Below are 27,790 nucleotides of genomic sequence, written 5' to 3' on the forward strand. Positions count from 1 at the left end.
ATAACCAATCAGCTACCCTTCTCACTCTGCAACTAGCCCGATTCTTATACATCTAACACTCTCCTCCAAAGTGCTCATCAGAAGAGCGAGCCAAATACCCAAGATTAACGGCCCTTGCAATCAACCACACCCCCACAGCACTGATCCTCACTGCTCTTCCAAATACAGTTATTCTCTTCCGCCTTCACATCACACGGCACCTCAGTAAAGTCGAACGGCACACACGCCTGCTTATCATTCTCGAAGAAAGTCAACGCAGGCGTATTAGACGGACAAGCCGGTCCCAACCCATAGTCGAATCCACCCAGACAGTACTTTCCACACGGCCACTTGGTCATGGAGAACTTGCCCGCCTGCGCGAACACGTCCGTCTTGCCAACATGCGCGCCGTTCATGGCTGCGTTCAACCACCGGTTGGGCAGCGCTCCCGTGCGTGGATTTCCGTGGATATCCTTGATGAAGACCTGGTCTGAGGGGCTTATGGGTTCGCCGGCCTTGCAGGCTTCGTCTTTGCAGAGCTTGAAGCGTCCGGACTTCAGAGCCATGCTTTCGGCTTCTGTGATGAACCAGCTGCCGCCGAAGCCGAGGCGGTGGCCGTTTTCGCCGGTGAAGGTGTAGCATTTTCCTGGGGCGTTGGTTAGCTAAGATAGATGAAGTTTTATCTTCGGAGGATTGAAGTGTAGATCTAGGGAGGAAATGGAATGGGGATGGACTGGGGTCAAGACATACCGGTCTGCAGGCCCGAATCACACTTCACAACCTCACAAGTTCCATGCTTTCCCTCCTTTGTGCCCTTGGGACAAACACACTCTCCATTCACCAACACCTTTCCGTTCTGGCACACCGGCTCCGCAGCCTTACAGACGACTCCGTCGTAGACCTCGCCCTGCGGACAACAGATGTACCCGGTGTCCTTCGAGCCGGCCAGATCATGTCCGGTGGCGCAGCAGTCAAACGCCGTGTCCGGGGACCCGACGAGTCTCTGTCCGGACAGGCAGCATCCCGCGAACTTTTTGTCGCCGCTGAGGCTGAGCTTTTTGTTGCCGGCTTGGTCATCGCAGTCGATGGAGGTCTTGAAGCCGTCCTCCGTCCAGGTGATCGAGTTGCCGACGATGGTCCAGGTGCCAGAGATTTCCTTGACGGGGATGTTAGTCGTGTAGGTCTTTGCGGTGGCCAAGGGGCCGGTTGCCAGGAGGATGGTGGTTGCGAGGGAGAGAGTGAGGGATTTCATTTTGGATGAGGGACCCGATTGAGAGATCGCAAGGAAGATGGATTGTTTGATGCCGAAGAAGATGATGGTGATGGAATAATGGGAGTCGATGAGGTGCCTTTTGCCCTCTTTTATATCCTGTTCGAAGACAAAAGTCCCTCAGGTCGGGTCGGATCGGTGTTGTTGCTTTACGCAAAGCTCGTTCTCAATCGAATGATGATGCTCTTTGCACATGCCATTCCCAGTTCAACCCTGTCCGTCGGGCTTCAGCCATATCCAATAGAAGTCGTTATCTTCGCAACGAATGCGAGCTGAAGTCAGTCCCCGAACTTCATGGCTGGCTGGCTGGGATGCGATGTTGGACCCCGATAAATTCTCTGTTGGTCTCGACGCCTCCATGTGGAGATCCTGGGAGTTCAGCGACTATGTGGAGTTGGGTAGACGCAGCCTAGCAAACTGCATGCTGTAGGCGCATGCCGCACGGCCTGAAGGCAACTGGCTCTGTCGAACCGACATGTTCGTGGGAGAAGCGACATTTTGTGCTGGACCCGAAGAAAATGTTACATGCTTTGAGGTATGCACGGCATGGCACAGACATTCGGACTCTCCGGACTTATCTTTGATGCATGTGTCTTTTGCAAATGAATTATTAGGCAGCCAGTAGGGGTTTGGACGTGATGACACGGACTCAAGTGCTAGATCTAGGCCCTGGATTTTATGGATAAGGGGAGAATGTTGTTTCTTTGTCGGATTCATCTTTCATTTCCATGAGAGCTGTCAGCATGCAAATCACTTAATTCCAGTCCCAGTCCTCAAGCCAAGGACGTGGCTCCTCGTTCCAGCCAAATCTCCCACTGGCTCTCGGCCTTAGAGACGCATGCCCCGACACTTCTCCCAAAAGAGTTATCACTTACTAACGCAGAGTAGGAAACGCATGCATGAACTGCGTCTTAGGAAACCGGCCCGCCAGAATCCCGACAGCTCGTTGGCAAATCGAACGTTGGTGATCCCGAACCTGCAGGTGTGGAGAAGCCATTTACCTAAGACAAACTGATAAACAGGTTCGGCATTCAGCTCAGCTGCGCCGACACATGGCGTAGATTTGTTTGTGTTTGCTTTTTGATGAACTCTGTGGAGAGCTGGCTGGCTGCATGAGCTGTTATTTTGGGTAATGAGCTACAGCTTTTGCATGTTCAGTTCTGTTGTGGAAGAGGTGGCTAGCTAATTGAGTGGTATTTTTGACGTCAGTGAGTGTGATTGTCTGCAGGGATCAATCATGCTAGAGGATAGGTGTTTGACGTGCTTTACGAAGTACGTCGGTGTACCCGGAGGTAAAGCCGAGACCTGAATGCTCTACCTTTGAACAACCCTTGACTATTGTTGACATGCCTTGACTTTACGCTCTCCAGCCCCAACGTTCATGAGTCTTTATTTTCTACAATATACAATCTCGAAGTCGTGCTTGTTTCCTACTTGCCGTTCTCGCTAGCCATGCCAACCAGCGCTAGTCCATCGAACCAAGTTAGTTTGATCTTCGCATCCCTCATTCCTTATTCCATTAGCGCTGACTTGTCCACTCCATTTCCCCACCTTCGATCATCCCACCGCCGCAAAACTAATTCTGTACTCAGATCAACTTCATAATCTGCATTGTATGTGCATCTGCACGACTCCGCCTAACCACCGGAACGCGAACCCATAAACATTTAAAACTAAAACTAAACAAATAAACCCCGAATACCAAACAAAACTGAAATACCCACAATGCAACCCCCCATCGAAGTCGACCCCGACGAAACCGACTACCCCTCCACCGACTCCACCAGCACCTCTCTAGCCTCGTCCATCCTCCAGTACGAATACCGCCATGGCCGACGATACGCGCACGCCTCGTCCTCCTCACACTCCATCCCCGCAACCGGCGGAACGTATTACTTCCCCAACGACCAGCCCGAGCAAGACCGTCTGGACATGATCCACCACGTCTTCTACCGACTCCTCGGCGACCGGCTCTTCCTCGCACCGATCGACCTGACAGGAAAACGCGTCCTCGATATCGGCACCGGCACAGGGACCTGGGCGCTCGACGTCGGCGACGCATACCCGGGCGCCGAGGCCGTCGTGGGCGTCGATATCAGCCCCATCCAGCCGGCGTGGGTGCCGCCCAACGTGAAGTTCTACGTAGATGATGTGGAGAAGCCCTGGGTGGAGAATACGCCCTATGATTTCATTCACTGTAGGTATATGGCGGGGTCGATAAGGGACTGGGCCCGTTTGGTACGGCAGTGTTTTGAGAATTTGGCCCCGGGAGGGTGGATTGAGTTTCATGAGACGGAGAATACGTTGTACTCGGATGATGGGAGTCTGAAGGGGGATGAGAGCTACATGGTGAGGATGATGGAGGGGTTGATGCGTGCGTGCGATATGATCGGGCAGACGATGGACCCGGCGCCGAGTATTCGAAGGTGGGTGGAGGAGGCCGGGTTTGTGAATGTGAGTGTCGAGAGGATTAAGTTGCCTGTGGGCAGCTGGCCAAAGGATCCGAGGCTGAAGGAGTGCGGGAGTCTGATGAGGGTCAATTTCGTTGAGGGCGTCGATGCCTTCACGGCGGCGCTGTTTCCGGAGATCCTGGGATGGGAGAAGGAGCAAGTGCAGGCGTTGAATGCGGGCGTCAGGAGAGAGGCGTTGGATGGGAATGTTCATGCCATATTCGATCTGTTGGTCGTGAAGGCGCAGAAGCCGTAGCTCTGATGATGATGACGATAATGATTGATGATCTACATGCGAGAACCGGTGTACGTACACTACTGATGATGATGATGATTAAAAATATTCAATTGGGACTGCAACAGCATATCGTAGATCTCATTAAAGCATAACAAATACCCAGACACTGATGGAATAAACACCCAGCGCAGAGATGAATCTGGAGGAAGATGAAAAAGAGGGGGGGGGTTTATACTCCCCGCCAGAGCACATGATACGACACCCCCGAAGCCAGGCCACCAACCCGCCATACAAAGCAAAGCAACTCAACTCCATCATCCCATCAAGGTCAAGCCTGATAAGTCCACACATACCCCCAAGGCAACAGCTCCGCGATGTTCATAACCTTCAACGCTTTCTCCCCGCCCTCCTCCGCGTCCGCCTGATCCACGACAACCCCAATCCCCGGCCACAAGTCCGCCAACACCTGCCGGCATCGACCACACGGACTCAGCACCTTTCCGCTATTATCGACCGCCACGATCGTTGTTAACATTGTTTCCGTACTCAATCCGATTCCGACGCCGGCGGCCGCTGCGGCGCCCAGCACGACCAGTTCGGCACACGGGCCGCCCGTGAAGTGGTAGACGTTGAGGCCCGTGTGGATTCGCCCGTTGGAATCCATCGCTGCGCTAGCGACGGAGTGGGTATCGGACTGAGGGACCGAGGTGATGAGTTTGGTTGCTGTTTTGAGGAGAATGGTTGCGTTGGAGGACATTTTGGTAAGTTTGTGGATTTTCTCTTTTTCTCTTTTTCTTTTTGGGATCAAAATGGTCTGTGATTCATGCAGAGAAAGAGGGAGAGAGTGAGGAGAGAGAGATTATGATGTCAATGGGGAGAGAGAGAGCCGGGATGCACTGGGTTATGTACATGCGTTGTACGACGTTGTGGTACGTGTCTCGACGCAAGACCCGAACATCTGGACGAGTGGAGATACTCGGGGTCCTATTTGGGCTCTCCGGGGGGGGGGGCGCGTCCAATCCGCTCGTGCCGCGGTCGAGATGAAGGCAGGTACCCGGATGTAGAGGGAGAAGCGTGCAGGTTAACCGATGTCCCTATAACAGGAATGAAGTTTTTTAACCCTCTTAACGCCTCTACTTCAGATGCACAGTCTAGTAGAAACGTTGCGATTGGACGTCTAGCGAGATCGGGGCCATGGGAGCTCAGGGAATAGGCTCTTGTCGAAGCCGACCGTCAAAATCGTAATCTACTGAAGATGGGCAATGTGCACAAGAAAACACACCAACGAATGTGGACATTACCCACTCTTTCCAGCCATATCCAATTACCAAAATACATTTAATGTGATAGACCTAGTAACTCGAAATGCAGCCCGGGTGGTTCTAATTATGGTAAGTCGAAGTAAAACAAAGACAGCCACCTGACGTTCCGGACTGTGAACAACGCTCCTACCACTGTAGAGACCTCGAATAGGTTCGCAGTCGATACAACTATAGGCAAAGAGAGAGAGAGAGACTTGTAGAGTAGGATAAGTTTTTTTCCCTTTTTTTTGAAAAAAATAATCTTTAGCGAGTATCATAGTATCTAAAGTATTGTACTTTTACTAAAAGGGAATTATGTATAAAACTCTATATTTCTCGTAAAAAGGAAAACAAAGTACTATATATTATGTAGACTGGTTAGTTCATCGATCATACGCCATCCCTAACACATACACAGATTATTATTTATGGTTACCGTACATAAATCAACGAACTATCATACACCGTATATCTGAATATCCTCATGGAGTGGGTCCTCAGGCAATCGGCGAAATCCTTCAGTTGACGAATCAACACGACGATGAATGCGAGCCGAACGCGAGCTGAATACGAGAACTACTAGATTGGGACTACGATCTGCCCTGTATTACCTGTCAAGATACGCGCACACTAGGTAGCAGCTTTTTTGTCATCTGCCATAACAAGCCCTTGCTCTATATAAAGATTGCAAGGATACCCCTCTCATGGACTCTCATATTCATTATTTCCAAAGCTGTGCAAGATGTTGATATCCTACTCATGTCTTACTGTTTTTGTACTGGCCCTTGTGCCCCAGATTGCCTCTTCGGCGAACATTAGCAGCACCTTCGAATGGAGCCATGGCCTCCCTCTGCTGAAGCTTCCATACGGGACATGGCGAGCTCATCAATACAATCCCGAAGCAGATGTAAGCATCACCGCACTTGCTACCCCACGGGCACTAATAGTTTAGGTTTATGTGTTTCGCAACGTCCGATACGCTGCTCCGCCGCTTGGTGAACTACGTTGGTCCAAACCAGCACCTCCTAAATTCGTTTCTGGAATCCAAGACGGCTCGTACGGCCATAATTGCATTCCGGCTCCGATTCCAGACCAGTTCTTCATGCCAGGTGTAGAGAATCTGACCAAGAATTCCGCTGAGGGTAAGTTCTTCCGCCAGAATAAGGTAGTGCTAGCCAGCTTACAAGCCTTAGATTGTCTCTTTCTCGATGTTTACGTACCCGGAAAGGTATTCAGGCAACGCCAGGAATTGGTCCCAGTGGTCGTTTGGATTCATGGCGGAGCGTAAGGACACCCGACCTGCCCCTTTCTTATCAAGCTTACTCAAACTGATGTAATGTATAGATATGTTAGCGGCTCCAAGGACCAAGCAATAGGGGAGGGATACTACGACGGTACGGGCCTTATCCAGCAGGCTGATGACAACCTGATTGTTGTAACGATTAATTACCGTCTGGGAGCTTTCGGCTTCCTTGCCGGAGAACCTCTGCTCTCCCAAGGGGTCTTCAACGCTGGTCTACATGATCAGCGAGCTGCTCTTGCCTGGGTACAGGCATACATTCAGCGTCTGGGGGGCGACCCTGACAATGTCTCCGCCTGGGGTCAGTCTGGTGGCGGAGGATCTCTGATGTATCATTTGATTGCGGAAGGTGGGAACAGTGATCCCTTATTCCGGAGGGCGATACTCCAGAGTCCTTCCTTTGGAGTCAACGCAAACCACGAAGTCATTTATAAGCGTTTCCGGGACTTTGCTGCAGCTGCAAAATGTCCAACTGAGGGGGAAGATTCACTCCGCTGCTTGCGCTTAGCAAATACCACGATTTTAACCAGCGCAAATGAGGAGGTGTATCTCGGCGAGTCGTCACCCGTCCCAGACGGTGAATATATCCGATATCCTGCCCTATTCGAGTACGCCAAGGGTAAGTACAGAATTTCCTTGGACTGATTTGACGTTCATACGATCAGTTCCGCTTCAGAAGAAATTAACACGGTTTAGGAAACACCTGGAAAAATATCGAGTCGGTGATTGTGAGCCACGTAATAGACGAGGCAAGCCTCGGCCTTCCCGACCCTATCCCAAAGGGCCAGGTTGAGGCGTTTGTTTCCAATAATCTACCGGCAAACGCTACCGAACAAACCAAGAAAATAGCCAGCCTCTACGAATCACTCTATGCCAACTCAACCGAGAAGGAAATGCTCTGGGCATTATACAACGACCTTCTCTACACTTGCAACCTACGCGCTGTTCTGAAGACCTTTCCAAGCTCCGCTTGGGCGTTTCAGTTCAGTTTCCTCGATGGCGTCGTAAACGGAAAGCATGGAAGCGATATGCCCGCGACGTGGTATAACAAGAACCTCCAGAACAGGGCAGAGCCCCTGTTTGAGGAGTTCCAGCGGTATATAACCAACCATGCACGAACTGGGAACCCGAATACGCCCAGAAGCAAGAATCATGAGCTTGCCTACTGGCCCGAGGTTAGGGGGCTAGAGGAGGATGTGGTGGGAAATGTGCTCAACATGAGCAACTGGGGATTTGACGTTATACATGATGGACAGATGCGGAAAAGTTTCTGCGATGCTTGGACCGAGGCGCTTGTGGAGGCTGTCGAGTCTGACCATTGAGTTATTTCCGAGTGGACTTGGGATCTTCCACGCTGTCGGTTATTTCTATTGTTCAAGTGGCAGGTAGTGTTAGCCAATTATGGTCAGCTTTTCAATATTACATGGGGGTTTCACTTGGAATATGCAAGATTATAACGTATACAACTCATTATCTAACGAAAAGCTCGAATTCGGGACAGGTTCTTGTTCTGGTCGAGACCCATTGATAAGATCGCATGCTAAAGTAGATGGGCAATGTGCACAAGAAAACACACCGACGACTGGGGACACACTGGTCTAATGCCAAAGGCTAAGTGGCTTTACATGCGCTAAAATCTAGACAAGAAGATGAAAACTGGAGCAGATACCTCCAAAACGGAGGAGAGATCCTGCTGAAGTCCGACCAAGGAGTGAGCTTTTCTGTGTGGCATAGATCGCGTATCCGCCTTGCCGTGGGTCATTGTGCCTTGTCTAGCACCGGGGCAAAATGACTTTTCATCCGCAGGGATCTTCCATAGAGCAGAAACACCAAGGGTATTGGGACCAGGACGGCAGCAACACAGCCCAGCAGTGTGCCAGCCCATTGGATTCCCATACCGGCGAACATCTGCCGGGAGAAGAGTGGGAACCCTGCTGCCACCAGGGAGCGGCAGAAAGTGTTTGCTGCTAACGCTGAGGCGGCGCTGCAATAATTAGCCGAGACAAAGTAAAAAGGAAGAAAGGAGTGGTGTGGTACGTTACTAACAAAGCAAGATACGTATCGATCAGGTAGTTGAACAACTGGATGAAGATAATGAGCAGGCCGGCGCCTGTGAAGAGGCCGCTGAGCGTCGGCGCGATCCAGTGGATGCTGCGCGTGAACCCAGTCCAACCGAGCCAGAAGAGCCCTGCTGAGAAGAGCACACCGCCGACGACAACAGGGGGCAGCCGCCACTCTGGGACCGGGATGTTGTTATTGGCCTGTAGTTTGGCGTTCTAGTCCTTGCTCACGTAGAGCATGTAGAGTGTTGCAATGAGTAGACCGACGACGATGGCGAGCAGTGGAAGCCCACCGGTGCCGGCTGACATGCCGTAAACGCCCTGGAAGCTGCTGGTGTAGGCAGAAAGGAAGCAGTAGAGTAGGCCATAGATAAAGCTGAGGTAGATCGTCACGGCCATTATCAGGGGTTCTTTGAAGAGCATCTGCAGGGGCCGGCCTAGGTTGTTAACAACCAGGTCGTGCAGGTCGATTTCAATCTGCTCCTGCTTGGCATGAAAACCCCAATTGCCAGTAGTGCGGCGCAGATTGATGGCTTTGGAGACAAGGATAACGGGTGAATAGGTTTCTTTAAGGAACAGCAGGTTGAGGATAAATGCTGCATATCCCATGAAGGAGGGTATGTAGGCGGTCCAGCGCCAGCCGAGGTACGACTCGTCAATGAACTCGCCAATACACGGTGCGATCAACGGGCCCAGGAAGACTGTGTTCGCGAAGAGGGCGATAGCTATACCACGCGTACGGTTGTCGTACATATCAGCGAAGATAGCGGCGACGTTAATGAGCGGGCTGCTGCCGAAGACGCCGCCGAAGAAACGGCAGATCATCAAGGTCTGGAGATCCTTGGACACGGCGACCGCAGTGTTGAAAATGCCGAAGCCCAGCATGGCCACAACTATGGGGAGGCGGCGACCATGACGCTCTGAGAAAGGCGCCCAGACTAAGGGGCCGCACGCGTAGCCGGCGATGTAGAGTGAGCTGGCCAGGGCAGCCACTTCGGCACCGACGCCAAAGTGTTTGGCCACCTGGGCCATGGACGGGCTGAAGACGGCGGAGTCGAAGGTCGAGCTGACGCAGGTGAAGGCGAGGATGAAACTGACGTAGAGTCTAGAGAGTCAGGGTGCTGTCTGCCACTTGGATCAAGGGGCAAGAAGTGACATACCTGGTCCTCATCGGCAAGTTCTGGGGAAAAGCTGGGTCGTCTGGGCCGTCAAAGTCGACGACATAGTTCTCACGGCTCGGTAGCTGGGGTGGATGCGGCCTACCTCGCCCAAATGGCATTAACTGGGCTGCTGCGCCCGAGGGAAGGCTGCGTTCCACGTCGACCTCGACCCCTTGGGGGTCAAGATCGTGGAGCTGCAGGTCGGCGCTGCTCATATCAGATGGCTCCGTTCGAACTGACTGTGTCTTGAAAGCAGGTCTAGCAGACAGGTCGACTCTTCGGTCTCTTCTCGCCAATGCGTGAGAGCTGGGGTTCTGTGTCAGTTTGGTGTATGCTGCCGACCTGCGCTTACTCGCTGCAGCGGGTTCTGCAAGCTAGGCTTTACTACGAAATAGTGTGAGCATCTCCAAGGAAGCAAAACTGCAGGGTATCAGAATCCCTTGCCGATCTATCCGTCTCGCAAGCCACGGTGGTGATAAGTCGCCAAGGGAATCCCCACCGAGTGTCTGGAGTCGAGGGACTCACCGCGTGAGAGAAAGAGGCAGCTTCGTGTGCCGATGTAGCCGATGACAGGGCCATGGGACCCACGAATCTTGTACATTGATGGCCCAGCGTGGCCTTCGTCGGGCATAAGCAGGGTTGACTACCAAGACCGCTAACATGCCTCTAGATTGAGTGAGTGTTTCAGTCATGCAGGCCAGAGAATGTAAATGGCTGATCCAGGCCCCCATTCCCTCGGATAACCAGTCCACGACGGGCATGGAGCAGGGTGTCTTCGTCGCCGACTCGTTTAGCTCGTTTTTGTCCGACTGGAAGATTCAGCGAAGCGATGACAAGGGGCGTTCCAATCCACCTCTGTTCCACCTTCGATCCATTTCCACTTGCGAGCCGGAATACTTTGTTCTGGAAGAATTATACTGGACGGAGGAAGCGGAACCTCATCAAAAACGTTTCCACTACCATGGCTCTATCTGGCTTGACAGGTAGAAAGAAGTATAAGAGATCATGGCTGGCATGATCGTTGCTTTTGCATCTCGACTGAGCCATCCATTTCCCACCTGGCAGTATGCACCCTACTTTCTTTACAGCAGGACTTCTTTTCCTCCAAGCGGCCCTCGCTGCGCCGCACCACCCAAGAAGCTACCATTCAAAGCCAGCTTCCACCGTTTTCCAGCTCGAGCGCAACGGGAGCTGGTTTGAAAACCTCGCTGTACGGTCCGACGGTAGGCTCCTCGCCACACGCATCGATGCCCCTGAACTCTGGTCCATCGAGCCGAACATCAACAGCAGCCATCCAGGGCACGGCTCTCTCCTCGTCACCTTCCCCGGCGCCATGAGCACACTCGGCATCACAGAAATTGATTCTGATGTCTTCGCTGTCGTCGCCGGAAACATCTCCCTCCCGAACATCATCCCAACCCCCGGCTCCTTCGTCATCTGGACGGTTGACCTCACCCAAAAAGCCCCCTCGACCCAGGTCCTAGCACATATGCCGTCCGGGGAATTCCTGGACGGAATGACCAAGTTTAGCGACGATTTCCTCCTGATATCGGACGCTTCTAAGGGGGTAATCTGGCGCCTCAACGTGAGGACGGGCGAATACTCTGTGGCCCTATCGTTTGCCTCGATGGTCCCGGCCGCCGGGCAGCCCGTGATGGTAGGCGTGAATGGGCTCAAAGTGCTAGGGAACTATGTCTACTACACCAGCACCAGTCAGGAAATCTATGCGCGTATCCCGACCGATAATAATGCGACGGCCGTGGGCTCAGCCGAGATCATCACTAGCGGATTTACCTTTGATGGCTTTGCACTGATGGCTGATGGGACGGCATACCTCACGACGAACCCGCAGAATGAGGTGATCAAGGTCTCATCTGAGGGACGTGTCCGGTTGCTCGCAGGGAACCAGTTCATGCTGGCAGTGGGCGGACCGACTGCTGCTGCCTTGGACAAGGAGCGTTCGGTCCTGTATGTGGCGACCAGTGGTGCCCAGTTCGCGCCAGTTATGGGACGCATGGAACCTGCGAAGATTGTGGCCATTGATTTGTAGCTTGTTCGCCGTATCATAGTGTCCTTGATGTCTTTCTATCAAAACCGAAAGTTTTGCCCTGGGCGCTGTTCCAGTTTAGATAGGATGTTCAAAATGGACCGGAGAGTTTGAATGTGACTATATACAATTATGAATGATCAACAGGTAGAGCATTTCAAGACCCTCAAATAACGTTATTTATGCCTTGTACTATACAGACTTTACTTGACACTCACATTTGTTGCGTATGTGCTTGGTGGTTGAGATTCTAGAAATCAGCACGTTATATTATGCACAGAGGTAATCCGCTCCCTTACATGCCCATTTGCTCGCTTTTAACGTGTGGGTGACTAATCATGGTTCCTGGTCAACCTTCGATAGGCATCTCCGGGCGAAGAAGGTTGAAGAGCGAATGCAGTGAAGAAAAGTGGGATCCGTCGAGTACTTGCCATAATTCCGCATCGCCTCCCTGTTCCACCCAGTCCGCTTGGCATCATGACCAGAGCGGACCCACGGCGGTCTTGGCTCTTGGATGATCCATTTTATCGACGGGCTGTGGATGCTGTACGGAACAACATCTAACAGAGTTTCAAACAAATCCGTGCCATCTAGATTTGCATGAAGACCCGCCAGCAGACCGTCGGATGCCCGAAGGGCCGGTTGTCGAGGTGCAGCAGCATTTCCCATGGTCAGCATGCCGAGAGCGAGACTGAGAGCTATAAAACGCCTGGCGCGCACTTTGAAATTCCTGCTCTGCCTCACATCTACTACACTCTCTTCTCATCATGCGCAACCTCTTCGGCCGCCGCCCATCGACCAGCAAAGTCGCCTTTGTTGCCGGCGCTAACGGCATCAGTGGCAGCGCGATTGTCGAGCACCTGGTCAAGCAGTCGTACAGGGAATGGTATGTTATCTTACCTACCTACCATCTTAGCAGGCACATTTCACTCATTAGTACTGAAGGGCGGAGATTATCATCACGTCGAGAAGCCCGATCAAGACTACCTACACCGACCCGAGGGTGCGGTTTGTGGCCATCGACTTCCTCGAACCAGCCGAGGCTATTGTCGAAAAGATCAAGGAGCTGTGCAAGGGTGTAACTCATGCCTTCTTCACCTCGTACATCCACAACAATGATTTCTCAAAGCTGCACGAAAAGAACGGCCCTCTGTTCCGCAACTTTCTTGAAGCAGTAGATCTTGCTTGTCCCAAACTGCAGCACGTGGTGTTACAGACCGGAGGAAAGGTAAGTTTGTATACCTATTCCGAGTTCTTTCTGAAAAGACGAGAGTACATTTTGACCGCTGGCAGCACTACGGATTCCAATACAGGGACATCAAAACCCCCCTTGTGGAGGACATGGCTCGCTACGAAGGACCCGAGAACATCTTCTACTACGAGCAGGAAGATGACCTCTTCCCCGTCCAGAAGCGCCGCGGCACATGGAGCTACAACATTATTCGCCCCATGGCCATTATCGGCTACAGCTGCCAATGTGCGTCCGGCTCCCTACCTCCCTGGCTTCATTTTGTCTAATATCCCAACCCCTTACAGACCTCGGCATCAACGAAACTCTCCCGATAGCCCAGTACTTCCTCATCCACCGAGAGCTCGGTGTGGCCCCCCGCTGGCCCGGCAACTTGGACAGCTACCACCGCGTCGAGAATCAGTCGTTCGCCCCGGGCATTGCGGACCTCACTATCTGGGCTGCCACCCAGTCCCACTGCAAGAACGAGGCCTTTAACCACGTCAACGGGGACGTGATCGTGTGGAAGTTCCTGTGGCACCTGCTGGCCCAGTACTTCCAGGTTCCGATGAACAAGTTCGAGGCACCCACGGAGGCAACGCAGCCGATCGACGTGGCCGAGTGGGCCAAGGACAAGAAGCCCGTCTGGGAGCGCATTGTGGCCAAGTACGGTGGTGACGCCGAGGCCTTCCAGTTGGACGCCTTCGAGCTGATGAACTGGTACATCTCGCCCTCGTTGCAGAAGGCCCCCTTTATCAGCACGGTTACCAAGGCGCGTCAGTTTGGCTGGGACCGCAGCGACGATACATACCAAGCTTGGTTGGATACCATGCGCGCATATGAGAATGCTGGTGTACTGCCAATTATTTCTTGAGCGTTGGACTGGATTCGTTTGACATTCGCGAGATTAAAAAATGTTGTATGGAAGGAGTCGAAACAAAGAGTAGGCTAGAATTTTCGCTTGACTGGTTTGCATTTTTTGCCTTTTGATTATGGCTTGTTCTCTTAGTCAATCTACATTCTGCTCTGCACACTCCTAGAAGGGTCTATGACTATATAGCCTAACATAGAACAGCACTGCCCTGTCTCCTCACCTCCACGCGTTTGAGCAAATCATACCCTCGCTTCACCATACTACTGACATGTTCGTCGACTGGTCAGCGTCAGCATTCCGACGCCAACCTGAGCCTCTTGGTTCTTGTTTCTTAACACTTTAATCCGTCCTTTTCTTTATTTTCCGCTGCAGTCAAGAGGAAGGCAGCAATACGATTCATAAGCTACGTTGCGGTCTAGCAAGACAGAATTAAAACGCAAGATCATCAAGACATCATTCCGGTAAAAAGGATAAGTGTGGAGTGACTGCATATTATGTCTGAAATCTCTGTTTCTGTTTGCTCACCGATGTCCAGAGCCTCAAGGACAGGGCGTGCAAATACAAAATACCTACTAACGGCCTTGGTCCGGCTCCAAGTGAGAAATATTTTTATCATCCAGAGGTATTATCTTCTTCACGGCTTCTTTCACCTTCTTCGAGTGACCTATCCTCTTATTCTCCCCATTCGCTTGGGTACTATTTACGGTCGCAGTTGGTAATATGTTTATCTGTATCTGTCGGGGCAGAAATCAACTGAAGATCCCGCTTGTCGCCTGTATTGGGCGTATCGGGCTTAACCTCTCCGACAGGCTTCTCAACATCGACGCTCGGAGCGAGGGCCGGCTTCTTTAATAGTGGCTCCCCCGCTGCCGGCTTGGCTGTATCTGCCCGTTCAGGTGCATCCGTAGGGTTGCTTTCTACCGGCGTGTGGCCAGCCCGGTCTGGTTCGGCCGAATGGTGGTCACCATTGGTCTGTTTTGGTGCATCGCCCGGGACGCAACGCAGATCACCTGCCTTTATGGCTATTATTGATATATCCGTTAAAGCCGTCTCTTGGCGCAAGCGAGGCCTCTCGACTTTCCAAAAGGAGTGTGTGTGGATGGGGCAGGTATGGTAGAATCATGTTCTTAACTCCTCCGTCTGTTGGTCCTGCAACATGTTTCAAGAAAGGCCAGTCATCATTCCATTTCCATACAAGACTGTGTGTTTTGCTGATTAGCCCCACTAAGGATGTAAATTTGCTCTGTATGATTGTGCCATCGTAACTGGTTCGGGGATGTACCTGGTGCTCCTGGACTTGTACGTAAGTTGTATACCTAGATTTCCGCGGTGATGAGTGGAACTAGTTATAACATGCCAAGAACGCGGCCCGACAGACTGGGCCCTTAGGAGACTGTTTCACGGACCCAATCTTGGTGAAGACCGTGGTAATCGTTTCTTTCAGGTACAAAAAAGAAAGAAGGAAAGCCCCTGGTGGGGCTCGAACCCACAGCCTTAAGATCTCAATATAGCTGAATAGATAGTTAGTAACGTGTTTGCTGTAAAGGGGTCCTTGGGAGTACTTGCAAGTCTTACGCGCTACCGATTGCGCCACAAGGGCCACTTGTGTTCATGTATACAGTAATTTGCGAAATGAGCCTGCCCCCCAAAATACTCTTGGTGATTTATAAATGCCAAGATTTAGTAGTACATATATGGTTAATATAGTCTTGGCATTTTATATAAAGCTTTACATATATTGAAATGAATCGCAAAACAATGGGCGTCGAATGCTGGCCACAAGCTAAATTGTTTCCTTTTTTGCAAAATTTCTCTCTCATTTATAATCAATGTACCGCCGTTAGCAAAAGCAAAAGCAATAGAATTCCAAAAAATAAGTATATTAAAATCTTGTTTACTTTATAATAATACAATCTCTTGTCTTAGAGAAATCTGATTGAAAATATCAAGAATAATAGTCTAAATATTACTGCTAGCGAATAAAATTCTTTTAGATATGCTTATTAAGTTACTAATATAAAGAATTATTACAAAATTATCAACAATCGATAAATCTTAAACTCTTTTTTGTACATTTTGAGACACTTCTTCAAGAACAATAAAGTTAATCAGCTGCTCCATAGCCCGTTCTGTAGTAGGCGCATGGTAGAGTACAGTTGTTGAACTGGGCTCTTTCAGGATATTGGCTAGTCTTTTATTGGTACTGCGGACATCAACTGCCACGTAGACTGCGCCAATGTTGAGGACACCGAGTATAGCGGCAATTGTGTCTACCCCCTGGTCGGGGAACACGCAGACGGGCTTCGAGGAGGCTGCCCCGGCAGTCAATAACGCCACGTTCCATGGTAATGTGGTGATATCCAAAGATAATAAGCTATGAATCAGAACTCATACTAGGACTAGCGCTAAAGGCATCCTCTGTCTCTAGGTTGTGGTGGGATTTGTAAGTTAAATCAAGTTCCCTCTTAACTTCTGCCAGGCCTTTAATACCTGGAGTCACTCTCAACTCAAACGCGAATTTCTCGGTAGGGCCTTATATGGGTTGACAATCTTCCTTATTGGCATCGAAAATCGAACGCAGTATTGCATAGCGTTATACCGCTGCCTCGAGGCACCTTTCAAGCTGAGGCACATCGAGCCTGTCTGGAAATGCGTAAGATACGGGACAGTTTAGAACAGTGTCGTCAGCCAACAATGAGACAAGAAATACAGTCGTAATTGGCCCAAAAGAAGTTACTCTATGCGTAGGGTAGCCGGGTGAGGGCGCTTCTTGCCCACCATGTCCAGGGCAACAACGAAGGCTGATGACAAGCTAAGCTGATCACCTCTAACAGAATCTGAATAAGCCATCCGATCCAAAGATGCACTTGACTCCGAAGTATCGTCTGCCTGTGAACTGTTGTATGATACCTCGTGGATTCTTCAGATACCAATTCCGGTGCGTTATTATCTGCGGATTGTTTAGCCCAGTCTTGAGGGACCGGAGCTGGAGCACATTGGGCTTTAGCTTCTGGAGCCTCGGCCTCGGCCTGTTTGTCTTTTTGAGACACAGGTCTTCAACCACTTCAGTGCATATCTGCTTGACAGAGGAACCTCCCACAATCTTCAAGATCAGGACCTCATGACCAACCTCTGCGAATATCCAGTTGCGAAATTCCAGAGCCACCAAAGAATCACTACCAAGATTAATTACCGGAGCTTCTGTATAGATATCCCCAAAAAATAACTATCCATTGCTGTCAGCTACAACAAGCGCATTCTCCACGCCGGAAGCACTGCCTACCTTGAGCGAGGACACCAGACACGTCAGAATGGCCTCTTCCGTAATTTGGAGCGCATCATCACGCCCACGGGCTTCGGCGACCTTTTCCTTCCAAGCCTTCTGAACATTGTTTCCAGAGCCCCTAACTTTTAGGGATGAACCAGCACGTGTGAGGAGGTGTGGGAATCGCAGGTTCTTATGCCAGAACGCGTTGTTTTCGGAGTTGATCTCCAATCCCGTTACGATCTCCGGAGACTCGTCGCTACTACCGACAAGGATCGCCTCAGCTAGAAGATGGTGGAGATCGCGCTCTGAAGCGGGCATGTAGTCCAGCTTTCGCAGAGTGGTCTCCATTGCGCTAGTCTCTTCACCATCTGCCGTCTTTTGTATAACATCGATGCCGATGACCTTTCCAATGTCAGTAACCGATGCTGCAAGGTTCCGGGCATGCCTATGGGAAGCCAAACGACCATGAACTAAACAGAAATCAGCTCACTACACGATAATCAACTCTGAACTTTCAGCTTACGTTGTTTGCAGCAGCATAGTTGGGCTTTGTCGGCCAGTCACAGCGGAAATCGATGAGAACAAGATGAAGAAGTCAAGGTCGTCATTGAGGAAAACCTCGTCCAGATTCATGGAGCTGTCAGCCTTGGGCTTCAGAGTCTTTTGGAAGCTGTCGTAAGACTTGTCAGCAAACAGGCTATTAGATAACACTATTGCATCGTTGGCAACGGCACAAATAGGAGGCATATTTTCGAGAATGCGAGCGCGGAGCTCCACGAGCTGTTGCTTGTTGGTAACATCTGCTGCCTTGATGGCAATATTGGCGCCTTGCTTCTGTAACTCATCATTCCAAAGAGCTTCTTTATCAGGGTTTCTGTGACTATCAGCGAAACTTCATTCAACCGTAGCTCTCGGCAAATGTACGTACCGACTCGTAACGACAATATGCCGCGCACCATTAACGACCATCCAGCGGCACATGGGCTGACCGATCTGCCCAGTAAGACCCACCAGAACATAAGTTCTATCCTGGGAAACAGTTTGCTATACTCAATGGGTCTTTGCGTCACTATAATAGCCTGGTCACCTGTCCAGTCAACGACAGAGGTGATCGCATGGTTCTTGTTTCCATCGGTGACCAAAGCAGAGGCCTTGACAACGCTAGCACTTTCCAGTTCTCCCACCGGCGACGAGGGAAGACTTTTCACATGAGCCAGAGCTTCAAGAAGTACTTCATGTGGATCAAGGCCATCAGTATCGAGATCACTGAAAGAAACCACGGCAGCGTTAGTGGGAAGAACATGCTTGATGACGGAAAGCTTGCGTGTGTTAGTGTTAAGTCCCATGTTAATCGGAACCTTCGCTTTGGGGGGGGTATCGATGATTGCAATTCCTTCCATGAGGCATGAGGAACAACCTTGATGTGGTTACTGGAACGGCTAGCACAAGATGACTCCGTTTGGTAGTCGATGAATGCAAAGCTCTTACTGGCGATACACTTACGCCTATTCAGAGCGGCCATAAGAGGCCCGCCAGATCCGTAGAGCAGCGTAGTGTATCCAGAGGGCATCGACCGTTCGACAACACGTGCCCTAACGTCATTCAGCAAGGTAATGAGTACCGAGAGATCCATTGCATCGTCAACATCTTCGCCATCAAGTTGGATGGCCAACATACGGGGCACTGTAATGATGGAAGAGTTGGAGTCCGACAGTGCCATGAGTCGCCTTCCCTCTTGCGTGCGGCCAACACAGCAGAAGAGATCTTTCTCGTGGTAGTTGGGCAAGGTAGGCTCTACAGAACAACATTCCACTCTCAATGATATCAACTCTGAACCCGTAGGAAACTCAACAAGATTTGGATGGCGGAGAAGTCCTTCTTCAGCCCAATACACAATTTCATTAGCATTGTGGAGCGAGCGAACAAGGGTGACAGGCTGTGCCCCAACAAGAGGTTGGGTTTCCACCTTGCGCTTCAGAGCATTGATACGGTCGTTGCGCTTCTTGTCGGGGGGGAGTCTGGGAATAAAGACTTTGCCTTGCTCAGCCGCGAGCTCCGGTTCAACATTCCACACAAGACGAACCCTTGAACTATCTTCTTTGATTGAGGCGCCTCCAACAAGTCGAAGCAAGCTCTCTGCAATGAAATTTGTGCCATCGTCAAGGGGGGATTGTAGACCTGGGACGTTCGCACAAGTCCAATCGTGCCATTTTGATAAGGGCTTTCACAGCTTGCTTAACCCAAAGAATCCTCTTAGATCGCTCCAGCAGCAGCTGTAATTTTTCAAATGTAGCAGTGCCAAGCTGTTCGATCACGGGGTAGCCCAGTTCAGTCAGACTAAGAACAATCTCAAAATTGTCAATGAGCGGATCGTTCAGGTCCGCAAGAGACTCGACAGCAATCATCTGTCTATCCCAGACGGGCAATAGCTTGGTCTGGATATCTTGAATGAGATTGGCTATCCCGGGTGGAACCACCCAACATAACAAGTTTTCCACTCATAGCGATGTTTGATACTGATGCAAGTGGGGATCTCAAGAACCTAATGCGATCGTCTACTGATTGCGACAAGATGACAGAAAATGTGTGCTTCTCTGGCACGTTGTCGAGCGCCATGGGCTCTACCCCAGAAAATCCAGTTTTCTGGAGGAAGCCGTTTGTTTCTTCGCGATTAGTATTCGTTAATTGAGGGTCGAAAGAACCGTCTTCTTTGGGCACTGGGGGTGGAGCCGACAACAAGAAGAAGGGAAAACGAAGTTGGTCTCCAGTTGTAGCCATCATCAGGAGAAAGCCTCCTGGTGTAAGCAGGCTTCGGATCGTCATCAGCGCCGTTCTCTGTTTCGTGAAGAACCTGTGAGCAATGACCAAGTCGAAAGAGCCGGGAGCGATATCGTCTGTCTCTCCAACTCCGTGATCAACGTCGAAAGGTTTGAAATCAACTCTCAGATTATCCGCAGATAAGTGTGTTTTGACCTCCCCATTAGCGTCCGCAGACCCATCCACAATAGTATATGAATTCAAAGCATGTCTGAGCTCTTGACATACAGAGGAAGAGGTATGATTCCTGAAACAAGATCGGGGAAGACCCTGCGGCTGATGCTCCGAGAATATGTCGAGAGTAGGGTCCATGGAGGGTTGCAAAAGTGGTTGCGGTGCCCAGCACTATTGAGGATGTTGCTGTGGTTGAGGTCGCTCGAGCCAAGGTGAAGGAGTATTTTGGAAAGAGTGGTAGAAAGCACAGGGCCATCGAAGCCCGAGGGAAGCCATGGAGTTTATCAAGTTTGACAGGGTTCGTAATTATACATAAGACAGGTACAGTCTACGCGTGTAGGACTAGTTCAAAACGACATCCATGTGTTTCCGTAACTAAGCCCGATATATCTCCTCGGAGCAGTATCAATCGCTTTCCTAGGTGATGAAGCCGGTCTCGAAGTTTATTGTAAGTAATTTCCATGTTGCGCAAATCCTTGTTTGATGCTCATATTTCCTTCAATGGCCTGTATCATGGCGGAGGATGTCCTCGGAAGGCGCATGTTGCGGGAAGGCGCACTCCCTTCTATATTGCGGGGGAATGATTGAAGACGCTGCTTATCTCACCAAGTCGTACGATGAAGCTTTCGATATGAGGGTTTTGTCTCATGATGTAATTATCTTACAATCTGGTGATGTAAGGAGTAGGTTGCACGTTATTTCGACTCTTCACCGTCTTTTCGGACAGATCTCTTATTTGCATATATTTAAAGAAATGCCAACTGTCGCAAAACTGTCGCCGTGAGAATAGTTCGCACCACAATTAAAGTGCTCGAGATGCCCGGTATAATGAGTCCTCCTATATTGCTCTGCTTTGCAATCATCGGCATGGCAGTTTCCGTGGCTGCCGAATCCACGACATCGTCAGATCACAACCGATCAGAGAATGTTATCGGTAACTACTACAACCAGTACAGTATCTCTGATCCCCAATATAGGTTTAGCAATAGCTAACATTATGTAGCTGGATCTATTCCGATGGTGTTTACGACCTTACGAGATCCGATGTCATGAATGTGACGGAACCCAAGCGACTCACCAACATGCTGGGATCTCGCAAGACGGCTATTATAGAGCCATCAAGAACCGCGCTGGTGATGATCGATATGCAGAGTGACCGGTTCAGTCCTGAGGAGTGGCGTTTCGGGTAGGCTGACGATAATGTGTTAGACTTTTTCCTGCATCCTGCTCTCGCGCCGGACGCAACAGCAGGTAGGAACATTGTTAATACAACGGTCAACACGGTGAAGTCGTTCCGTGAAGCCAATATGAAAACCTTATGGGTCAATGTAAGTGTCTGGAATTTCATCTCCATCTGTGCCGATAATTAATCATTAGGGAAAAGTGGGGAATTGATGACTTCGATCTCTTGACGATGCCACCGCCTCTCTTGAGTGATTTCAGCAACGGGTCTAATTCGATGTCCAGTCTGTATTTCCCTGGAGTCACTAAATCTACTTGCTGGACTGACATAAGAGTAGGCACATTCGGCAGCGACATGGGAGAAATCGACGGCATTAGGCCTGGTAGGCTGTTGTGGCGAGGGGCCTGGAATAGTCGGTTGTATGGGCCGCTGGATCGCCTTTACACAGAGGGTGCCAAGCTGGGGACCGATCTTTGGTTTCACAAAAGTAGAGCATCAGGAACTATCGACCTTCGCCTTGCAATATTTCTGACATTTTATTAGATCGACAGAGCGGTCTCTGGGGAGCCCAGACACCGCTGGGCCTCTGGCTTCAGGAGAATCAGATCACTACGCTATTCCTCGGCGGAGTCAATATAGACCAGTGTGTGGTAAGTCATGGTAAATTCCTCATTATAATGTAAACCTATCTAACACATATACAGTGGGGAACCCTTGTTGATGCGTCCTACAGAGGGCTTGATGTTATACTCGTCCCTGACCTTTCAGCGACAACTAGTCCCTTTTAGTAAGTATGCAATTGAGATATTAATGCGACAACAAACTCTGACCCTCAAACAGCGCAACACAGATGGTCTACTACAATACGGACTGTAAGACTTCCTCGGCCTTGGAAACACATTTTCTAACAATGCAATCCAGCAAGGGGCTTCTTGGCCAATTCCACTCAAATTCTAGAGAGCTTGGCAAAATGTGCACCTGATGTCCAGGGATTAATTATCCTATTCTAGTTTTTTGTTGGTGATTACCCCGCCGCACGGCCTTTGTCGATCAAGGGATGAGTAGGCAGAGTTGCGGGGGCTTGGTTCAGGGACGATCTACTTGTTCAGCTCATAGTGAAGCTCTACCTAGAGTCCCGGGGCTATATTTAGAACAACAAAATCTGTTCGTTACTCGTAATATTGTCTATGTATCTGCTATACCCATATAATATCAATCAATATAAATATAAGCGCCGCAAAAGCTCAGCCAACACCAGAGTATAAATAAGAAGTTCAAACATTGCGAATCCGATAAATTTCAAATCGCCTGCATTGCTCGCTAATTCCGATTGAATCGAACCAAAGAAAACCAAACAAATTCAGACAAATTGACCCAGTAGAGAAAAGGAAAGACATGTAATCAAGGAAATGTGAGAGATAAACTAAAGAAAGACAGGCTCAAGGCTATATATGATGCAAATGATCGACAGAGAATTGTGAATCACGCTGAAATAACAAGACCTCGCTGAGAGAAAGACATAAACAATAGTTCAAACCGAGATAAACACAGAAGAAAGGAGGCTCAAGGAGTGAAGCACGAGTCAAATGACAAAACAAGGAGAATTAAGTAGTGTGGTTTTGTGTGGAGAGGATTAGAAACTGAAAAGCCCGCTTCGTTTCTTTCCAAGAGGGTACACAACCAAGGCGGCGAGAAAGAGCCCGACCGTGAAGCCGATGGCTACCTGCACCATTCCGTATCCAATGTCAAAGACGACACCATGGAATTGGTCCTGTGAGGTAGGACCCTGGGTCATATTCTTGGCGGCATCCATGAAGCCCTGGGTGCCGTTCGAAACGACGGCGTAGGGCGAGTTTTGGGAGGTGATTTGCTCGGCCGATGCGATCCCCGAGATTAACGATCCGCTGGCAGCCAGCCCAGATGGAACCAGAACGAAGATGGCGGGCAGCATCGCGGCCGCGGCGAATCCGTGTCGTAGTCGGCTATAAAGATTGCCCAGGATCCCGATGACAAAGGCTCCCAGGGCGTTGGAAACCTGGGTGCTGGAGGCGAAGCGCTTCGCGCCAAAGTAATTCGTCACGTAGCCGGCAAATGCGATGACCAGCATCATAGGCACTTGCTTCCATTTCGCCTGGTTGACAAGTGCAAGGCACAAGGTAAAGCATATGACAAACGGGAAACGCTGAAGGTATTCATTGGTAATCGGACTGGCTGGGCACGTGTATTCAGCAGATGCATCCCCGTCCAACAGGCCGTAGACCGCAGTGCCGATGGTGATTCCAAATCCGAGAAATAGGGAGTAGATGATGGCGTAGACCATGCGCACAGACCCGGCAACGATGCTTCGTGACTGCAGCTCCAAACTAGCGCAGAGAACCATGTATCCAGGCAAGATGAGAGCGATCGATGATTGGGCCAATGCCGAGAAACAGAAAAGACGGTCTCCATTGTATCGAATGCTACCGAAAGCCCGAGCCAAGAAGGAAGTCAACACTGCGGCAGAGATCTCGAAGACGTTCGAGTACAGGTCCGACCGCGGAGACAAGACGAGCTGCAGGGTCCCAAGCAGGCAACCAAGCAGGAAGGCGATGGGCATGTCGATGGGGCGCGCGTTGAATGCAAACGGACCAACAGATGCGCTGGCACAGCCATGCACCAGAATCAGAAGCCAGATCGGGTATTTGTTCTTTTTCTTCATGATCTCGTCTAGCCGTTGAATGGCCTCTTCGATGCCAATAACGTCATGAATGACCTCTTTATACACAGCATGCACGTCGGATAGTTTTCCCAAGTCAATTCCCTGGGGAGATCGTACCACTTTGACCTCGGTGGTGTGAGTGGATGCGTCATCGAAGGAAATAATCATGCAGCCCGGGATATACAGGAATTGACCGTCGATCTCCAGGACACGAGCGGTCATCTTCATGTACTCCTCAAGTCGGTGGGTAGGTGCCCCGTACTTCATCAGGGCACGACACAGCCGAATTAGGTATCGCTGGCGAGACAACAGCTCGGCAATGTGGACAGTGACGCGGATTTCGTCCTCCAGCTGGGGTTTGCCCATCCTTTTCGGAGCCAGCGGCACGGTCCCGCTGCTGCGCGAGCGGGTAAGCTTCGAAATAGGGGAGCTCTTCGCCGTGGATCCCGACAGTGAAGTCATGGACTGATTCGGCGATTTTTCATACCACTTTCGGGGCTTCTGGGGCTTCCAGCTGGGGTCTGGGGACAAACCTCGTCCGCTGAGGTCGCCAGAGCTGCTCTGCCGCGAGTGGCCATATCGACCTCGTGGGGGAAAGTGGCTCACGGGCTGGTCGTAGAGCTTGAGAAGCGAAGAGAGGATGCCTCCCCGATAGTGGGTCGGCCGTTCAACGTAAGCGTCAGGGTCCCTCTCCTCCATGGGAGTGACTTGGCCGGAACGGAATCCGGGTGAGGGGGCTCGGATCCGAGTGATAAAGTTGAGATCTTTGCGAGTCATTTGTCGCACAAGTTGATGGGCTTCGGCGGTGCGTGTTGAGGGTCGTCCGTCTAGTGGGGCGTATTCATCGTCGTCGGAGAAGTTGTACTGTTTTTCAGGGAGACCGATCATGGGAATTTCATCCCCATCTTCTTCCAAGGGAAGGGCCGCCTCCGTGGGGGTTGACGCGATCGATGACGGCAGACTGGACCAAGGGCTTGGTTTGGGAGATTTGGAAGAGCGACCTAGGAGGGAGGCAAGTCTTTGAGCTCTCTCCTGAGCCGAGTGAATGGCTCTCCCCTTCTCATAACTGACCTCATCATCGCCGACGAGACCCGGGGAGCTCGCTCGCGAGTGGATCGTTAAACCCGTGGCACCTACCGGTGAACTAGTACTGATATCGACCAAGGGCAACGATTGGGTGTCGTGGGGAGCTCTCTCTGCCGGAGGAATGCTGGCAATGGGCAACGGCCTCTGTGGCAGCAGCGATGAACCCCTTCCATCGAACAAGGTCTCTGACGTTGGTCCTGAGGGACATGCGGTAAGCCCCGCCTCGCTCACACTGAACTTGACGCGATTCGCGCTTTTAAGAATGCCTGCATTCCTCTGCTTGCCCTGATGTGGACTGGCGTCCATTGACCGTTCCTGCAAGATCTCATTGGGGGTCACCACGGGTGAGACACGCGGCCCTACAGAGGATCTGTTGTAAGGAGGTCCCGATACATCAGTAACGCTCGAGCGCCGGGACGAGGACATTGGTAGATCAAAATAGCCTCCAGCCATTTTCCTTTGTGTGGTACCTCCCCGAATTCTTTACGAAACTGATAGAGATGGTCTGAGTCTGAACAGAGGGACAATATCCCTTGAGACACTTCTGTCTATTCTTTTCCCCTTTCCTTGTTTTTCCTGAGTAGATTTTACTCCGTAAAGTTTGTGAGTGGCGGTCTAAGGATTCAGTTAGATAAGAAATTGCATCATTAGGAGACTCAGTAGATTGACTTATGAAGTCAAGAAAACGTACTTGTAGGATGTCTGCCAGGGGTAAAAGACGGGCACGGACGTGAAATGTAGCGGTACCTTTGGAATCAATCCACGACGGATGAAGCTGATCGTTGTTTGGAAGGAAGGGGGTGAAGGTCCCGCTACAAAGAATGGTGGTACGTCACCGATGCATAGTCAAAAGAGAGGCGCAAATCAGGGCGTTCAGGGAAAATGTCCTAACGGCAAAAACAAGCAAGAGGAATCGAAGGCGCCGGGGAGGATATGATGCAAGAGAGGGTAGAAGATAGGACAGTATAAGAGGAGTTCTAAATTGTCCGATGAATGAAAGCAGCAGCGAGTACACCCAGGGGAAGATCAATCACCAAGCTTAGAGCACAATATTGATCATATGAAAGGAAAGAGCAATTGAACAAATTCTGCGCGGACTTTTCGCGTCGGTTTGTGTAGCAAAAAAGCGCTCGGAGGAATAAAGATTAGATATTAAATAAACGTCCCACAGTTGACAAGTGCGATTATGACGGTTAGGACCTGGGATAAGGGATATAAAAAGGACCAAAAGGAGAGGAGAGGATGATTTGTATCGAACCGGGGTCCATTGCCACCATGATAAATCACCGGAAAGGTCGAAAGGCGTGACGAATCTGGCAGATGAATCACAGACCCCCAGGGCCCAGGCAGGGAAGTTCGAAAATATTGTGAGTTTAGAAATCAAATAGATCGTTCCAGTTTTCAGGGCCCCGACCAATGGCTGTGGTTTCAGAGGATCCAGAATAGAATATGATGATAAAAACTTTTCGGAAAAGAGGGTGACACCCAACCCCAGGGGGGACTAGAACGGCATTCAGGCATAAGCAGGACTGCTTTTTTTGCGACTATCTTGGATTGCGGCCACGGTCGTCGACGGAAGCGGATCCACGGGCTCCACGATTCGGTGCCACAGTGCCTAGAAAACAGGGTGACATTGGCTGGCAAGAACCGAAGGGAAAGCAAGAAAAATAAGGGCGATAACAGCTAGTAGCTGTGATTTCCCTTTTTTTTTTTTTTTTTTTTCTTTTTTTTTCTTTTTTTTCCTTTGTTTTCCGAGCGGGAGCTTTCTCCTATCCTTGATTTTTTGATTTGACGTTTGGCCTCTTGTCCGACACATTTTTCTTAGCAACTTTTTTTCCTATCTTCTCTCCACCATGAAGCTTCACTGTCTTTCGAATTTTCCGCCCTGCAATAGTCAAGAAATTAGTTCATTTAGCTATGCAGTCGCACATCGAAAGAAATAACAATATAATGTTGGGCTGAATTGTCGAACATACCCCACCAGGTGGAACAGCCTGGATCATCCTTCTGGAACCTCTCAAGCCGCAAGAACAATGGACCCCATTGATAGATGCGAAGAGAAGGGACGAATGCGGTTCCAGAGTCCGCCGTCACCACTTAGAAAAAATCCTTTTCTTGCTTTTTCCTTATTCCTTCTTCCTTTTTTTTCCCTTTCGTGCATTTCTAAATTTTCTTTTTTTCTTTATCTCGGAGGCAAAAACCGTAGTGGATCCACAAAGCCCCGAAGGAACAAGTTTATTATGGATTCCATGATAGCGATTCTTCTCTTAGCGCCCGAGCCGGACCGTGGACCGGAGGACCCAGGGACAAGCGAGAGGGAGTCAGAGAGACAACAAGGGGACCCACGAACGATCGGTCGGTCTGGACGCGGATCCCGTAGGTTTTTTTCGCAAGGAGGGATGGGATTGCGCGAATAGGAGACGTTATCGTCAGCACGTCAGGTCTCTCGGCAACCCGATGGCAGTGAAGGTCAAAGCCGATAGGGTGGTTACGGGTCATCGGTCTCTCTCACCCCCCCTGAGCGATAGACGGAGTGTCCATGCATGACGAAAGCTTAGACTAGATCGAAGTGATTCCTTGTTCCCAGCACGCCATCATCGTCATTGACAGGGAAAAGGGGAGGCGAAGGGTGGGTATGTTCGAGCGTTGGCTAGATA

At 50.4% G+C, this 27,790-nt stretch overlaps 11 protein-coding genes and 1 non-coding gene across 12 annotated transcripts; 6 read left to right on the top strand and 6 right to left on the bottom strand.

Annotated features, from left to right (window-relative positions):
* Positions 1-104: 104 nt before the first annotated feature.
* On the bottom strand, positions 105-1,231 carry LDX57_002037 (cysteine-rich secreted protein; the record flags this gene model as incomplete). The annotated part of the gene is made up of 2 exons (XM_046083680.1): positions 105-625; positions 730-1,231. 2 exons carry the CDS (start codon positions 1,229-1,231, stop codon positions 105-107), a joined length of 1,023 nt encoding a protein of 340 aa, XP_045939643.1.
* Positions 1,232-2,974: 1,743 nt separating this feature from the next.
* On the top strand, positions 2,975-3,955 carry LDX57_002038 (class I SAM-dependent methyltransferase; the record flags this gene model as incomplete). The annotated part of the gene is made up of 1 exon (XM_046083681.1): positions 2,975-3,955. One exon carries the CDS (start codon positions 2,975-2,977, stop codon positions 3,953-3,955), a length of 981 nt encoding a protein of 326 aa, XP_045939644.1.
* Positions 3,956-4,265: 310 nt separating this feature from the next.
* On the bottom strand, positions 4,266-4,694 carry LDX57_002039 (uncharacterized protein; the record flags this gene model as incomplete). Its single annotated transcript, XM_046083682.1, has 1 exon — positions 4,266-4,694. One exon carries the CDS (start codon positions 4,692-4,694, stop codon positions 4,266-4,268), a length of 429 nt encoding a protein of 142 aa, XP_045939645.1.
* A 1,286-nt stretch (positions 4,695-5,980) lies between these two features.
* On the top strand, positions 5,981-7,967 carry LDX57_002040 (uncharacterized protein; the record flags this gene model as incomplete). The annotated part of the gene is made up of 5 exons (XM_046083683.1): positions 5,981-6,145; positions 6,191-6,380; positions 6,432-6,522; positions 6,583-7,157; positions 7,235-7,967. The coding sequence occupies 5 exons, from the start codon at positions 5,981-5,983 to the stop codon at positions 7,858-7,860; spliced, it is 1,647 nt and encodes a 548-aa protein (XP_045939646.1). The 3' UTR covers positions 7,861-7,967.
* A 329-nt stretch (positions 7,968-8,296) lies between these two features.
* Positions 8,297-9,973, bottom strand: LDX57_002041 (MFS transporter; the record flags this gene model as incomplete). Its single annotated transcript, XM_046083684.1, has 4 exons — positions 8,297-8,522; positions 8,585-8,799; positions 8,866-9,703; positions 9,759-9,973. 4 exons carry the CDS (start codon positions 9,971-9,973, stop codon positions 8,297-8,299), a joined length of 1,494 nt encoding a protein of 497 aa, XP_045939647.1.
* A 475-nt stretch (positions 9,974-10,448) lies between these two features.
* LDX57_002042 (uncharacterized protein) lies at positions 10,449-10,745 on the top strand (the record flags this gene model as incomplete). Its single annotated transcript, XM_046083685.1, has 1 exon — positions 10,449-10,745. The coding sequence occupies one exon, from the start codon at positions 10,449-10,451 to the stop codon at positions 10,743-10,745; it is 297 nt and encodes a 98-aa protein (XP_045939648.1).
* A 79-nt stretch (positions 10,746-10,824) lies between these two features.
* On the top strand, positions 10,825-11,870 carry LDX57_002043 (uncharacterized protein; the record flags this gene model as incomplete). The annotated part of the gene is made up of 1 exon (XM_046083686.1): positions 10,825-11,870. One exon carries the CDS (start codon positions 10,825-10,827, stop codon positions 11,806-11,808), a length of 984 nt encoding a protein of 327 aa, XP_045939649.1. The 3' UTR covers positions 11,809-11,870.
* A 702-nt stretch (positions 11,871-12,572) lies between these two features.
* Positions 12,573-13,907, top strand: LDX57_002044 (SDR family oxidoreductase; the record flags this gene model as incomplete). Its single annotated transcript, XM_046083687.1, has 4 exons — positions 12,573-12,691; positions 12,751-13,033; positions 13,099-13,282; positions 13,342-13,907. 4 exons carry the CDS (start codon positions 12,573-12,575, stop codon positions 13,905-13,907), a joined length of 1,152 nt encoding a protein of 383 aa, XP_045939650.1.
* Positions 13,908-15,372: 1,465 nt separating this feature from the next.
* Positions 15,373-15,507, bottom strand: LDX57_002045. The gene has a single exon. It is a non-coding gene; the product is annotated as a tRNA-Ala (tRNA).
* Positions 15,508-17,133: 1,626 nt separating this feature from the next.
* Positions 17,134-19,580, bottom strand: Fma-KR (putative PKS-like enzyme; the record flags this gene model as incomplete). The annotated part of the gene is made up of 6 exons (XM_046083688.1): positions 17,134-17,620; positions 17,699-18,049; positions 18,104-18,168; positions 18,246-18,494; positions 18,593-19,259; positions 19,369-19,580. The coding sequence occupies 6 exons, from the start codon at positions 19,578-19,580 to the stop codon at positions 17,134-17,136; spliced, it is 2,031 nt and encodes a 676-aa protein (XP_045939651.1).
* A 1,402-nt stretch (positions 19,581-20,982) lies between these two features.
* LDX57_002047 (uncharacterized protein) lies at positions 20,983-21,356 on the top strand (the record flags this gene model as incomplete). Its single annotated transcript, XM_046083689.1, has 2 exons — positions 20,983-21,116; positions 21,170-21,356. 2 exons carry the CDS (start codon positions 20,983-20,985, stop codon positions 21,354-21,356), a joined length of 321 nt encoding a protein of 106 aa, XP_045939652.1.
* Positions 21,357-22,982: 1,626 nt separating this feature from the next.
* On the bottom strand, positions 22,983-25,559 carry LDX57_002048 (threonine/serine exporter family protein; the record flags this gene model as incomplete). The annotated part of the gene is made up of 1 exon (XM_046083690.1): positions 22,983-25,559. The coding sequence occupies one exon, from the start codon at positions 25,557-25,559 to the stop codon at positions 22,983-22,985; it is 2,577 nt and encodes an 858-aa protein (XP_045939653.1).
* Positions 25,560-27,790: the final 2,231 nt, after the last annotated feature.

Source organism: Aspergillus melleus (assembly GCF_016097325.1).
Source record: "Aspergillus melleus strain CBS 546.65 chromosome Unknown contig1, whole genome shotgun sequence".
Classification (NCBI taxonomy): Eukaryota; Fungi; Ascomycota; class Eurotiomycetes; order Eurotiales; family Aspergillaceae; genus Aspergillus; species Aspergillus melleus.